General features: G+C 36.7%; 1 protein-coding gene across 3 annotated transcripts in view; it reads left to right on the top strand.

Annotated features, from left to right (window-relative positions):
- Nfxl1 (nuclear transcription factor, X-box binding like 1) overlaps positions 1–14,887 on the top strand; it is a 45,722-nt gene that overhangs the window by 21,451 nt on the left and 9,384 nt on the right. For all 3 annotated transcript variants that reach the window (XM_008837698.3, XM_008837699.3, XM_008837700.3), the window contains 8 exons: positions 4,142–4,232; positions 5,522–5,642; positions 5,863–6,022; positions 6,792–6,883; positions 10,478–10,499; positions 11,078–11,218; positions 12,667–12,833; positions 14,708–14,777. In XM_008837698.3, the coding sequence (XP_008835920.1) occupies positions 4,142–4,232; positions 5,522–5,642; positions 5,863–6,022; positions 6,792–6,883; positions 10,478–10,499; positions 11,078–11,218; positions 12,667–12,833; positions 14,708–14,777 (864 nt within the window). The remainder of the gene's footprint in view (positions 1–4,141; positions 4,233–5,521; positions 5,643–5,862; positions 6,023–6,791; positions 6,884–10,477; positions 10,500–11,077; positions 11,219–12,666; positions 12,834–14,707; positions 14,778–14,887) is intronic.

Here is a 14,887-nt window from a genome sequence, read left to right as displayed (position 1 = left end):
TTGTTTTTCTTTTGCTGCTTTCAGTATTCTCTCTTTGTTCTGTACATTCAGTGTTTTTACTATGATATGTCATGGGGAGTTTCTTTTGTGATCCCATTTGGTGTTCTATGTACTTCCTGTATTTGTATTGGGATGTCTTTCCTTAATTTTGGGAAATTCTCTTCTACAATCCTGTTTAAGATCTGGTCCACACCATTAACCTGAAATTCTTCTTCCTCTATGCCTATGATATGTAGATTTGGTCTTTTCATGGTGTCCCACATCTCCTGCATATTTCATTCCTGTGTTTAAATTTTTCATAATCTTTGCTTGAGTGGTCCAATTCTTCAACTTTATCCTCCAGTGTTGATATTCTGTTTTCCATTTCATTCATTCTAGCCGTGAGGCTTTCCCTATTCTTTCAAGTTGGCTTATTGAGTTTTGCACTTCCTTCTTCATGTCTGCCTGAGTTTTCTTCAGTGTTTCTCTTTTGTGAATTCATTCAGAAGTTTATCTCTAACTTCTTTTAGTTCTTAGATTTGTTTATTCGTGTGTTCTTTAAATTCCTTGAATTCCTTGATCATGATTTTGATTGTTCTTTTAAATTCTGTGTCATGGATTATCTCTAGGAGGCTCTCCTTGTAGAGCTCTTTTACAGGACTGTTGGAGTTTGGTGGTGAGGACATAGTGTTTTGGCTTTCCATTGTATTATTTTTTTCATTGTGAGTTTTGGCATGTGAATTTCTTTTGTTTATGATTCTCGTATGAAAATCAAGTCTTCTTTTGTTTTGTTGAAATTTGCTTCTGTTTGTATTATTGGTGTGCCTTGGTTGTTTTCTTATTGGTTATATAAAGCTGGTTGGTCTAGGTTTCTGGTTCTCTCCGATTTTACTTTGGAGGGAACTGATGGCTTCAGATCAGCTACTCAGGAACTCCCACCGAAGCCCAAATCAGGCTCCAGTCAGGTACACTCAGGCTTCCTTCTAATGTTTGGATCCCTACTACTGAGTTCCCTAAGGGGAGGCCCAATTTTGGGACTCTTAGGCAGTCAGTCTGCTGAGTTCTCAGCCCCTACACCAGGCAGAGGCCAGATCAGGCGCTCTCAGGTGAGGTCTGTTGAGTTCTCAACCCCTACACCAGAAGGAGGCCAGATCAGGTACTTTCAGGGTGTCTGCTGAGTTCTTAGCCCCTATACCAGAGGGAGGCAGGAACAGGCACTCTCAGGCAATCTGCTGAGTTCTCAGCCCTTACACCAGATGGAAGCCAGATCAGGTACTCTTAGGCTGTCTGCTAAGGTCTCAGCCTTACCTTACCATAGGGCAGAGGTCTGCTGTGGGGCTGTGGGAGGGGCCCCAGGTAGGAGGTTGTGTACAGTGTGATTTGGGCAAGCTCACCACCACACCTACCACATGGAGGCTGGATCCAGGCCTTCTCAGGTGGTCTGCCGAGTTCCTAGTCCCTACACCAAGCAGAGGCCAAATCAGGCACCTCAGGCAGTCTACTGAGTTCTCAGCCCCTATACCAGATGGAGGCCAGATAGGTATTCTCAGCTGTCTTGGCTTTATATTTTTTAAGAACCTTATTGCTGTATATTTGTATCCTTCTTTTGACCTAAAGTTTATGACTCTTCTATATTTAACAAAAAGATTTATGTGGAGTATTTGCCTGCGTGTATGTATATGTGCCATGTGTATGCCAGTACCCTTGGAGGTCTGAAGAGCGTGTTGGATCCCCTGGAACTGGGTTACAGGTGGTTGTGAGCTGCTGTGTGAGTGCTGAGAACCAAACTCAGTCCTCTGCAATAGCAGCAAATGCTTTTAATCATTGAGTCGTCTTTCCAGCCCCAACACTCCCTATATTTTATACTCATGTATTTTGTGACCCTCAAATATGTCATTTTTATTATTTTAAAGATTAAATTTGTGTGTCTTTGTGTCTGCCACATGTTCATGTGGGTTGGGGGGTGGGGTGCCTGCAGAGGCCAGAAGAGGGCATCAGATCCCTTGGAGCTGGAGTTACAGGAGGTTATAAGTTGTTCCTTTTGGGTGCTGGGAACCAAATTTAGGGTCTTCTGGAAGAGCAGCCAGTGCTTTTAACTGCTGAGTCATCTTTCCAGCCCCTTTCTGAGTTGTTGATAACACATTTGCTGTGTGTAGTTCTTCAGCTCAGTACTGCTCTAGTTTTTACTCTTTTTCTTGTGTTTGTCTTGGGTGGTTTAGACAGTTTTGTCTTCAGCTTCCTCAGTTTGCATCTGCATTATCTAGTCTCTCATCCTGTGCTTTTCCTTTCAGATGTGTCTTCTCCTCTTTAGAAGTCAGGCTTGGGGCTTTGCTGTAGCTTGCATATTTCTGCTTTGCACGCTTATTCTTTCCTATTACGGGTGGATGGACTGTATTTATGATACCCATTAATGTCTTTGTCTATTAATTATGTCAATTCTCACTCAAGGGACTCTGCTGATTTTTTTTTTTTTTCCTTTTGCTTGATATTTTCCTGCTTTTTGGTCTGGTAAGGAATTTTTTTTAACTTTTATTTTTAAATTTTATTTATTATTTTTACTTTATGCATATGCGTGTATTGCCTGCATGTAAGTAAGTGCACCTGTGTCGTGCAGTGCCTGTGGAGGTCAGAAGAGGCTGTCGGATCCTCTGGAATTTTTTATTGCTTTTCAGATATTGTAGACTTCACGTTTTTACATGTGTTTTCTTTTTAATTATTTTAAATACTTTTTAAAGGTTATTTTGGGACCAAATATAAGTTACTTAGAAACCACTGATTCTTTCTGGGCCACGTATTGTTGATCTAGGCCCCATACTGTGGCCAGAGTACCCCTTTGTCAGGGATATTCTGCTTGTTGCCTGTGTATCCGAAGGTTCTTTCACACTGGCTGTAAGAAGGACTAAGTGTTCCCAGCCCTGTATAACCTCTGAAAGTGGTTCTCTTTTCCATCTTAGTGCTTTGTCAGGTTTTGAATAGTTTCTTCTTATACATGTTCAGTCAAAGACTCAAAGAGATTGATTCTGGAGTTCTCCAGAGATTTCTCTATATACTATTACTTTCTCACTGAAGTATCATACTGGCCTACATTAACTGTATTTCATCTTCTCGGCTTGGTGAGATCACCAGATTCTACTTGTGCTCTTCCTTGTGCTGCAGACTGGAAGCCTCCAGGTCTGGGTTGATGGCATTCAGGCCTCACGTATTGCATTTTCCTTCTCAGGGATTGCGTCTTTTGTTTCCTGATTAATGTCTAAAAACTGTAGCTGCTTAATCTATTGTCTGGGTTTCTAGATGTTTGAGACGGGAGGCTAAATCTGATCCTTATCTCTTCCTCATGCTTAGAAGTGCCAGTGGGATTCAAGCCATAGACCACATAACCTTTTTCTCTACTGCCACTGGCAAAGTGATAGATACATTATGGTATTGTGTACTAAATACCCATCTTACTGAGTGAGAAGTTTTGACTCAGTAATTGCATTCCAATGATGTGTGTTTTTATGTACTAAAACTGGTTCTGACATAAGTTATAGCCATATATTTTCCTTAAGATTATTATAGTCTGTGTTTCCTTCCTAAAATTTGGATATGTGAAAAGTCAAGTAAAAGGTTAAGTTAGCAATGTAGATTCTAAGTAGTGCCTGGAATTCATGAATGAAAATTCCAAATAGGTAATATTTATATTTCTCAGACAGATTAATAATTAAGGGAATGATGCCAGGTGTAAATAGCATATTTCTGCTTTTCTTCCTTATTTGTTGCTTGATCCTGTTTTGAAAATAATTGACAACCTGTACATTAAGTCAACTTTAATGTAATTTAAAAATCACCCAGACTAATAGCCAAAAAATGACTGCATTTAATCAAATTGTACCTTTGTTTGATGTTGTGATTTTCTGCATAGATAAGTAAATAAAATTATCTGATGGAAATACTGTGTCACAGAATAATTAATCAAAAGACAAGGAAATTTAGCTTCATTTTATTGTTATTAACTAGTAAGTTCTTAATATAGGATATTACTAGAATACTGTTGATACTATTGACTGTTTTCATCCTTATAATGAAATCTTTTGCTTTCTATAAACTCTGTAAATGGCTAGGAATAGCATGCTGTGTATGGGTTTTCAAATTACCTGTTCTTTATATGTTGCTTTCTCTTTAGTGTTGCCCTGGGAACTGTCCACCTTGTGATCAAAATTGTGGACGGACTTTAGGATGTAGAAACCATAAGTGTCCGTCTGTCTGCCACAGAGGTAAAATTTCATAATAGATAAAATTTTATGTTTGTGTTTACTTAGTGCTTTATAGTCAATGGAGAGCATTCAATTCATTATCTCTTTTGGACCTCTTAATACTCTTGAGAAGAAGGTAAGATGATTGCTTTATTCCCATTGTATGAACAAGGTGAGTAAACCTAAAGAGTGACTTAGAGAAATAGCAGGACAGCTGTGTGGCAAGATCAAACCCAAGTGCGAATAGATGAGTTTTGTCCTTTTTGCAGCAGCATGTTTTTACTTGCCTCCTTTTTCCTAACCTTCCCATACAGGCTTTTTTCTTAAGGTGTTCATAGATTTTTCTCTTGTAGTCTAAATTTTATATACTTAATGGAATTACATGTAGTAAGGGATTAACTACATTCTCAGCCAGGGGTTCTGAAACATTTTAATCACAGGATCCCTTTATACTCTTTGTAACCCTAAAGGACTTTGTTGATGTATGAGTTTTATCCATTGACATTTGTTGTATTTGAAATTAAAATATAATTATTTTAAATGGTTTATTTAAAAATTGTATGCCAAGTAGGCCCATTTTTTATATATATAAAAACATGACTGATTTTTGGAAAAGAACTAAGTTTTCTTTGAAGATGCTAGTAAAAATGGTATTGTTTTACTTTTTTGCAAGTATCTTCAGTGTCTAGCTTATTAAAGTGTAATTTATTCACAGACCTGCTTCTTTATTCAGTCAGATTTAATATTACTTGTCACTAGTTTCTAGAAAATTCTAAGCCTGTGAGACTTTGCAGATGCTCACAGATTGGTCTGAAGGACACCATGGTTCCTGGATTATCCTTTGAAAATTGTGTTCTAGGTTATTACAGTGATGTTTTTGAGCACCTACTAAGTATTAAGTACTGGTATTACAAGAGTGAACACAGTCGACCAAAGTCCTTGCTCTTATGAGGCTAATTTTTCTACTTTCTCTTCTCAGTAGAATACAGATAAATTAATATAGATGTTATAGATGTTAAGTAGTGACAAGCATTAAATGAAAATGTGAGTAAAACTAAAATTGTCATAGTTGATTTCATGTACTATTTTAGACACTATTGAGAGGACTCTGCAAAGGAGAAATTTGAGAGTAGACCTGAAGAAAGGGTTCAAGTCACATGTAAATGGGAATAGTCTGGTGTTCTAGACAAGAATACAGTGGTTGCAAAGTTCATACTGCTCAGGGGAACATACGGGAGGACTTAAAGTCAAAGAGGTGGTGGATTAAAGAAACGCTTTGAAAAGGAGAGTATGACTTTTTTTCTTTTCAGGCAGTTGCTATCCATGTCCAGAAACTGTAGATGTGAAATGTAGCTGTGGAAATGCAAAGGTGACAGTGCCCTGTGGCCGAGAGAGGACCACAAAACCACCCAAATGCAAAGAGCTGTGCAGGTTGGTATGAGGTGTTCCACAAACCCACATCTAATATCTTAAGAATTCATAGACAGTTTTGGTATTTGTTAGTATTGTAATTTTACTTTGCTTTAGTGTTTCAAATAATATTTTCAGTCTGCTGCTTCTGTTATATCAGAAGACATAAATAGGTAATTACTCTTTAAATGTATTGTTCAGTGGTCAAAAGTAACTTAAAAATGTGAACTTTCTGATTTAGTCAACCACCAACATGTCATCATACAAGTCGAGAAAAACACCGATGTCACTTTGGCCCTTGTCCACCGTGTCATCAACCTTGCCAAAAAGTTTTGGAGAAATGTGGTCACTTATGTCCTGCTTCATGCCATGATCAAGCATTGATAAAGCAGACTGGCAGGGTAAGAACGGTAGTGTTAAAGAATGGTGCATTCAGTAAACAGTGATTAAGTGTCTTTAGAATACCAAACACTGTGTGAGGACCTAGGGAATGAAGCAAACAAAACTTGGCCTTTTGTCTTAAAGTCATAAAGATTAGGTATGTCACTCAGTGGTAGAGCACTTCCCTAGCATCTGTAAGGCCCTGGGTTTATTCCCCAGCACTGGGGAAAAAGAAGTAAAAGAAAATATGCTTATAGTATAGAAAAGAAAATAAGCCAATAAATACATATTTGTAAATACAGTGTGGTGATCATGGTATTAGATAAATTTTCCAGTCTTCCTTCAGATATTGTGGCTGGGTATAGATATTTCAATATTTCCTTCAAGATACATTTATTTAATGCTTACTGAGCCTTTACTGTGTGTCAAGTTCTAGGTGGTGAGGAATAAGAGTGACTAGAATACAGGAGATTACCTGCAGGTGTTGGAGTTTATAGTTGTGTTTCTCATTCTCTTTGGCTTCTGATAGGTTAAGGAGGCTCTGCTACCTTTGTCCTACCTTTTAAAACGAGACATCTACCTTAAATTTTAATTTTATGGAATATATGTAAAGGGAAATTGTGTGATACAGTCTAGCTGGGATAAAATGTTTGTGTAAGCACAATTTGTGGAGTACTTGAAAAAGTTTCACCCTGTTTGAACAAAGGATCCATAAGAGCTAGTTCCTTAGTTTCTTGAAAAGGCTCTATGGTATAACCTTTCTGACATTAAATTGTATTTTCCTCCTAGCATCAGCCTACAGGTCCTTGGGAGCAGCCTTCTGAGCCCGTATTTATTCAGACTGCACTGCCTTGTCCTCCATGTCAAGTTCCTATTCCTGTGTGAGTATTAGAATTTTAACTTTAAAAAGATGTTTTTGATGTAGTATGAACACTATCTTACTGCCTTATTCTTCCTCTACCCCTTTATAGTTTCATCATTATTTCAGTCCAGTCTGTTAACTAGTCCCTGTGTTCACTTCACTCTTTCTCAAATATGTCACTGTGATACTTGAACTTCCTATGGATCTCTGTTTTTCTGTACCCTTTCTTAGTGAGTTTAGTGTCCTTAGCTTTCCATATCAGCTGGTACTTACAGTTATGAAAACACTTTTAAGAGGCTCATCGTTTGTTACTTTTCCTGGTGATTCCTGTGGTAGAATGCAATATCTTTGAAGACACAGAAAGCTAAATTTAGATGGTAGACATTTGAAAGAGGGTGCAAAGGAAGCATTGAAAATGACAGGGAGTGGTTTCCTGAATGGATCAGGGAATGACTGGGATTGAGCTTTAAGGAATTGAACCTGGGAGATAAGGAATCCTTTAATGTTTCATAATTTCATCAGAGGCTGTAGAACGAAAACACAATTCAAGGAAGCAACATAATATTAGAAAAGGAGCTGTTATATACAACTAAATTTACAGATCAGTGATTGGCGTATCTTGTGTATTGACCTTTGAAAGATGGGATTTTGAAAGATGGGATTTTGATTTTCTTTATTTCTAAAAGCACTCTTTTTTTTCCTTCCTTTACAACATTCCTCTTCTTAAGCTGTGGTTCATAATCTTTTTTACATGTTGCTGAATTCTGTTTACTTGTATTTTGCTAAGAGTTTTTGGAACTGAGTGTGATAATCACACCTCTAATCCCAGCACTCAGGAGGATGAGGCAGAAAGATTACTATGAATTTGAGGCCAGCCTGGGTTTACATAATGAGTTCCAGGATAGTATGGGTTACAGAGTGAGGCCCTATTTAAAAAAAAAAAATTACAATATTCATATGGAATATTTATTTGTAGTGTTCTTATGATACCATTTTTCCAGATTTTAATATCAGGGAAATGCTAGATTTACTGAATAATTTGGGAAATACTTCTTAAGGATTAATATTGAGTTCTTTTAATATATCATAGAATTGAAGCTTCTGGTCCTGAACTTTTCTTTGTAGTGAGTTAGTTTTTAGCCTGTTCCAAAGCATTGTATACATTACGCTAAGGTTTATGCATTAAGGTTCCACTGCATCTCCATGGTTTGATACCTTGTTTTTATTACTGAACAACATTGCACTGCATGGATATCCACAATTAATTTTTTATTTTAATATAGTATTTTTATTCTTTGAGGATTTTATACAGTATATTTGATCGTGTTCATCTCCCCATTTCTCCTAACTCCTCCCAGATCTGCCTCCCACTTATATTTTGATCACACTCAGACCCCCTCCCTCATCTTCACTCTCACTCTTTGCCCCCCTCCCAACTCATGTCCTCTATTATTGTTTTTATAAAGGTCTATCAAGTCTTATCTGTGTTCCCCAAAAGCTCTCGGGTACGGGTCTGTCCCTTGCAATCTAGTCAACCTACCGGGCTTTGCACTCCTAAAGAAAATTGATCATTCTGTCCCAGTAGCCATCAGTTGCCAGTAGACCCTCAGTTAGGGCTGGGGCTTCTTGCCCATCTCCCTATTCATGCTGGGGTTTTGTCTGGCTTGGGCTTGAGTAGGTCTTATACATGCTGTCATAAATTCTGTGGGCTCATATGTGTAAATAGCCTGTGGTGTCCCTACAGTACAGTTTTCCTTGAATTTATCTACTACCTCTGGCTCTCACAATCTTTCCATTCCCTCTTCCACAACATTTCCTGAACTTTGGGAGGAGAGGTATGATAAAGGAGTCCCATTTAGGGCTAAGCATTCTATAGTCTCTTGTTCTCTACACATTTACCAGCTGTGATTTTTTTTTTTTTTTAATAACCCACCGAATCTAATTTGTATTGCCTTATACTCATGAATAATCCCACAGTTTATTTGCTAATTCACCAACTGAAGGACATTTTGGTTGCTTCTAAGTTTGGTCAATTAAAGATAAACTTGCTATACATGTTTATGTACAAGTTTTTGTGTGTGTATAACTTTTCAGCTCGTGTGGATAAACACCTGGGGGAGCAGCTGCTGACTCATATGGTGGGTTGCGTTTGGTTAGTTAAAGTGTTGTCAGATGTCTACCAAAGTGGCTTCCAGATTGCATTCTCATCAGCCATGTGTAGAGCTCCTTTTGCTCAGCATCCTACTAGCATAGGGCATGGCCAGTCTTTTAGCCTTTTGACTAGGTATTTGGAGGTATCACCTTTAATTTGCAGTTTTCTAATGACCTGATGCTGGGCATTCTTTTCACATGCTTATTTGCTATCTGTAGGTCTTTTTGGTGAGATTTATTTTCTGTTCAGATCTTTTGCCCATTTTTTAATTTGGTCGCTTGCTTTTCTATTGTTAACTATTGGAGTTATTTGTATTGTATTGTTAGAAGTAAGTCTTTTACCAGATATGTTTTCCCCTAGTTTGTATCTTGCCTTTTCCTTCTATAAAGTGTTGTTTGTATAATCGAGAATTTTAGTTTAGTAAATTACAGCTTTCCCATTTCCTTTCGTAGATCATGATTTCATTATTGTACCTAAAAAGTCATCACTAAACTCAAAATTATTTAGGCCTTATCCTGTGTTTTATATGTTCCTGTTTCACATTTAGGTCTGTGATCCATTTTGAGATTGTGAAAGGTGTAAAGTCTGTCCTTTTTTTAAGTGGATATATATTTGTTTTACAGCACCATTGTTTCCTGAAAAGAATTTCCTTTCTCCTGTAATTTACCTTTGCTCTTTTGTCAAAGATCATTGATTTTATTTGTGTGGGTCTAGTTCTGGGCTCTTTATTCTGGTCTGTTAATTATTTTTCTATTCTTTCATCAATACTGTGTAGCTTTACTATAGCTTTATAGTAAGTCTTAAAGGTAGCTAATGTCAGTCCTTCAGTAATGTTTTGACTATTTTGAGCTTTTTGTTTTTCCTTACTGACTTTTAGAAGTAGGTATTGAAGTGTTTTGTTTTGTTACTTGATTTTTAGAGCCAGGGTCTCATGTAGCCCAGACTGCCCTTGAACTTGCTATTAAGCTGAGACTGGCTTTGAACTCCTTATCCTCCTATCTGTACATCTGAACGCTGAGGTTACATGCATGTGCTACCATGCTTGGCTTTAGTTCGGTGCTATCTATAAAATCACTAGCTTAGATATTGATTGGAACCGTGTTGAATGTAGAGGAGATTGGGAAGGGGTGTTAAGCCTTTTTGCCTTTAAACATGGAATTGCTGTCTATTTGAACCTGTAAGTTTTTTCATTAGCATTTTCTAATTTTTTAAAATATAGCTCATATACTTACATAATATATAGTTCTGTTTATACTCATTTCATTTTGTGTGTGTGTGTACCAATCTAAATAAATTTCATATCTCAATTGTTTACTATAGCATATTGGAAAGAATTATTAACTTTATATCCTGTAACTACTGTAATTATTTATTTCCGTATATATTTTTTTTACTCTTTAAAAACAAGTAGAGTTAGCCTTGAAGAATTTATAAAGTTTTCATTTTATATTTTCCTTATAGGGAATGTCTGGGGAAGCATGAGGTGAGTTGTAGGCATAATTTTAGAGTCAAGCTTGTGATCTGTATCACTTTTGTACTAGAGTTGTTATAACAAATAGCAAAGTATTGTGTACTAGTGTTCTAAAGAGTGCAAGAGTTTAATAAAATATGTATACACTGCTTTTATGTGAGAATTAGCCTGTGTGTGTGTTCCCTATAGAATCATTTTATTGAATCCCCCTTTTAAAGATTTATTTTAATTGTATGTGTGTGTGTTTGTGCTGGCAGAGGTCAGAGGCTTCAGATCTGCCTAGAGCTGGAGTTATAGGCTGTTGTGAGCTGCCTGATATTGGTGCTGGGAACTGAACTCTGGTCATCTGTAAGAGCAGTTAGTGCTCTTTACCATGGAGCCATCTCCTCAAATTTCCATTTTACTAATAGAATATTTTGTTTATTGGTATTCATTTTTAGGAGAATGTTTTGATAAGTTTCTTTAGTTTTGATACACATATTATTAATGGACTTTTGTGAAACTGATGTCAAATTAGTTAATTTGAAAATATGAGCCCAGAAAGTTCCATGCTCCATGTGTGCTGTGTTAATTTCCTGTTTATTTTTAAGGTGAGCCCACTGCCATGCCATGCTATAGGACCCTACTCTTGTAAGAGACTTTGTGGAAGAATATTGGATTGTCAGAATCATACATGTATGAAAGAATGCCACAAAGTGACTGAAGTTGATGGTTGCAGTGGCAAAAACAAGGTAATATACTTAGGATGAAAGCACATGTGCCTGCTGTATCCTTGAAACATTGCTTTTCAAGAATGATACCACAAATAATGCTAGCATTTTGCATTAGGCACTGTCCACTTTGGTTTGAGACCGTGTTGTCACTGGCCTGCAACTCACCAAGTATGCTAGACTGGCTGCCTGGAAGAGCGCAGGTGTCCGCCTACTTCCCCCTTGCAGCACTGGGATTATAAGCATGTGCTGTTATGCTAGCTTTCTATGGGGTTCTGGGGGTTGAACTCGGGTCCTCATGCTTTCTTACTAACTGAGCTCTCTTCCGAAGCTTATTCTTTTTTTAAGATTAAAAAAAAAGGAAATTATTATAGAAGAATGTTTTTATAATTTGAAACAGCAAAATAGTATAGAATTTCATTACTATATTAGACATCATAATCATGCCTGTACTTAGGATAATAAGAATTCTTAACCTTTACATTTTAGTATTCATATCCATAGCCCTTTTACACATTTTATTTCAAATACAACATTTGAAAATAAACAGTAGCCTACAGTTAAAATCCTGAACCTTTTTTGATAGATTCTAATCTTAGTTGTAGTACTAAATAAGTCATTAGAACAGCAAGAGGGACACATTACTGTTATACTTAGGTGCATTTTGTTCATGAATGAAATTTAACTTTATTTATTAATAATATATTGCTTTTCTCTAGATTAATGATGATCATGTTTCTTGGGTGGGAATGTATCGACAATTTTTACTCAATATTTTTTCTGCCAGTGATTTCTTGGAAGTAATTTACATTTTAGTAGGGATACTTTATGTGATCAAATTAATTTTAAAGGTAAGGTGGATTGACATTTGAAGTTCAAAGTCATAAAAATCTGAATGGTGGGTCCTACTTGCAATCTTGTTAGTCTTTTTGGATTTTTCTTTTTATTTTTGTCTGAGACAGGGTCTCCCTGTAGCCCCAGCTGGCCTAGAATTCTGTGTAGGCCAGTCTGGCCTTGATCTCACAGAGATCTGTCAGACTGTGCCTCCCCAGTGCTAGGATTAAAGGCATGTACCACCATACCTGGCCCCAGTCTTGTTAATCTTGTCTTGACTATTAAGATTAAGAAGAGCATGTACCATTTTATTAATGGAGTTTCTTCTCTACCTTACATTTTGAGGTAAGGTATCTCAGTGAACCTGGAACTTGCCAGTTAGCTAGACTAACCAGCAAGCCCCAGAGATCCTCCTGTCTCTGCCTCCCCAGTGCTGTTATTACAGGTGCATGCCAGCATACTTGGCTTTTACATGGGTGCTGGGGATTAAACTCAGGTCCTTGTGCTTGAGCCCTGTTGATATTTCTAAGGCCTACAGAAGCACTTTTTTAAATGATAGCTAACTTTTATAACCTTAATGTATGGAAATGTGAGAGTTTTGTATTTTGGTGATTTATTTCCTTGTAATTGTCCAGGCTGGCACAGAATGCCTTCAGTGTGAAGAAGGGTGCTCTAAATCACGGCCTCTGGGCTGTCCTCATCCCTGTGTTTTGCCATGTCACCCTGGAGAATGTCCTCCTTGTGTTCAGATGCTTAGAATAAAATGTCACTGCAAGATCACAAGCCTGTATGTGGAATGTAGGTAAGTGGACTGAAGAAATAAATATTGTTTTACTAAGATGATTTGAATGACATCTTTCGTGAAAGAGGCCTTTATAGTATTTAAGTAGTGTTGTTCAGTTGTGTTCCTTAAATTCTGAAGCACAGGATTTTTTCAGTAGTGACCTCAAAGGAAGAAATGTAGATATTTAGATATTTTACCCTGATTTCAACCAGCACAATTCTCCTTTATTCTATTTGGAAGTTTTGTATAAGGTGTTAGGAAAAAAATTGTATCACTGTTTTTTAAAAAAAAAATTAGAAAATTATTGCTATGATGTTTTAAAACAACTACCTTATTTGCAAGCTAGTTAGGTATAGTTTTTAATTTATATTTTTTAATGATAGGCCTTTATTATAAAGATATTCCTGGTAAAGCATTTACCGTAGTAGCAACTGCCTTGTATATGTATTTTTAAAATTTTATTTAGTATTTCTTATGTGTGTGAGTATATTGCCTGCATGTATGTAAGTGCACCCATGTTGTGCAGTGCCCATGGAGGTCAGAAGAGGGCATTGGATCCCCTGGAGTTATGGATGGTTGTTAGCTGCCATGTGGGTGCTGGCAATTGAACCCAGGTCCTTTGCAAGAGCAGCCAGTGCTTTTAACTGCTGAGCCACCTTTCTAGCCCCCTAGTATATTGTCTTTACCTAAAATACGGGGATTATGTGGAGGTTAAAAAATTGCTTTTGTTTTCTACTTAATAATGATCTAACATTGTTTACCATTAACCCTCTCATTTCTATATTATAGAAGTTTGCTAAGATGGTGTTTTACTTACATAATTAGGTTAAATTTGGGAATATAGTTTTACTTCACGATTAAAAAAAAACATCTTTATACTCCAGACTCATGCTGTAAAGTTCTAAAAATAAATTTTACTACTTTTAAGATTGTTTTGTTGAGGTTTTTTAAAACACTGCAGTTTCCCTACATGTTTTGTAGGGAAAGTTAAGGAGGTAGTTTTGCATTATTAATTCAAGATACTGATGAAAAGAAATTAAAAATAGTGTTACCCTTACCCCAGCCTCTTTCATTGTGGGGCTTTTCATTCCTGATCTCAGCATCTACTTAGGACTCTGCTCTGAGGGGTTGTTAGCATGGTGGTTGCCAGGTGCTCATGTCTAACTCTGCTATCTCTTTTACATTCATAAATTGGCATTTTACCCAAAGAGTACTTTCCCTCACTTGTTAATAATTCAGGCCAGTGGAGTCTTATTTTATTCAATGTGTCCTTATCAATTTTAGTTTATTGAGAGTCAAAGGAGCATCTAAGCAAGTTTTCATATTTCTTTAACATGTTTCTGCCTGCATTTTCTAACTTTTTGGTGTAATAAAAAAGTGCTCTCTTGTGTGGTGGTCAGTTTTGGAAATGTTTATTTTGCTTGGAAATTATCTGTTTGATCTGATTTTTAAATTTATTTTTGTAATGGTGTAAAGTAGTTGCATATAATTAAAAAAACTACCTAAATTTTTTTGTTCTTGAGTGTTTTTGTTTTGCCTCAAAATTTTATTATTAATATGTATGTGTGTAAATGCACATGCAAACAAGTGGGGGTACATATGCTATGGAGCATGTATGAAAGTCAGAACATAGTTTTGTGGAGTCAGTTTTCTCCTTCTTCCTTTACATGGGGTCTGGAGATTAACCTTAGTTCTGCTGTGCCATCTCACCAGCCTCCACAGTGCCTTAAGTTGGAAATAATTGTTATAGAAACATCATTTAAATGTTCCAAGGAAATGAAATAAGATACTTTTATACTTTTATCGGTATGTATGAAATTGTGAATAATTCTTAGAAAACATAGAAGAAGTGGACTTTGGTTTGAATGTCATCAAAACTTTCCTATTTTTAGAAAAATAACCTCAGCTGATATAAATGAAAAGAACCTCCTCAGTTGTTGCAGAAATCAGTGCCCTAAAGAGGTAAGCTATACTAGGACCTCTTTAAATTTCATGTATGTGAGTGTATTGCCTGCATGTATGTATATAAATGCACCCGTGTCACACAGTGCCTACAGAGGTGAGAAGAGGGC

The sequence above is a fragment of the Nannospalax galili genome, unplaced genomic scaffold (genome assembly GCF_000622305.1).
Source record: "Nannospalax galili isolate Female #2095 unplaced genomic scaffold, S.galili_v1.0 scaffold318, whole genome shotgun sequence".
Taxonomy (NCBI): Eukaryota; Metazoa; Chordata; class Mammalia; order Rodentia; family Spalacidae; genus Nannospalax; species Nannospalax galili.
The sequence above is the reverse complement of the archived record's forward strand: the minus strand, read 5'-3'. Positions and strand labels throughout refer to the sequence as shown.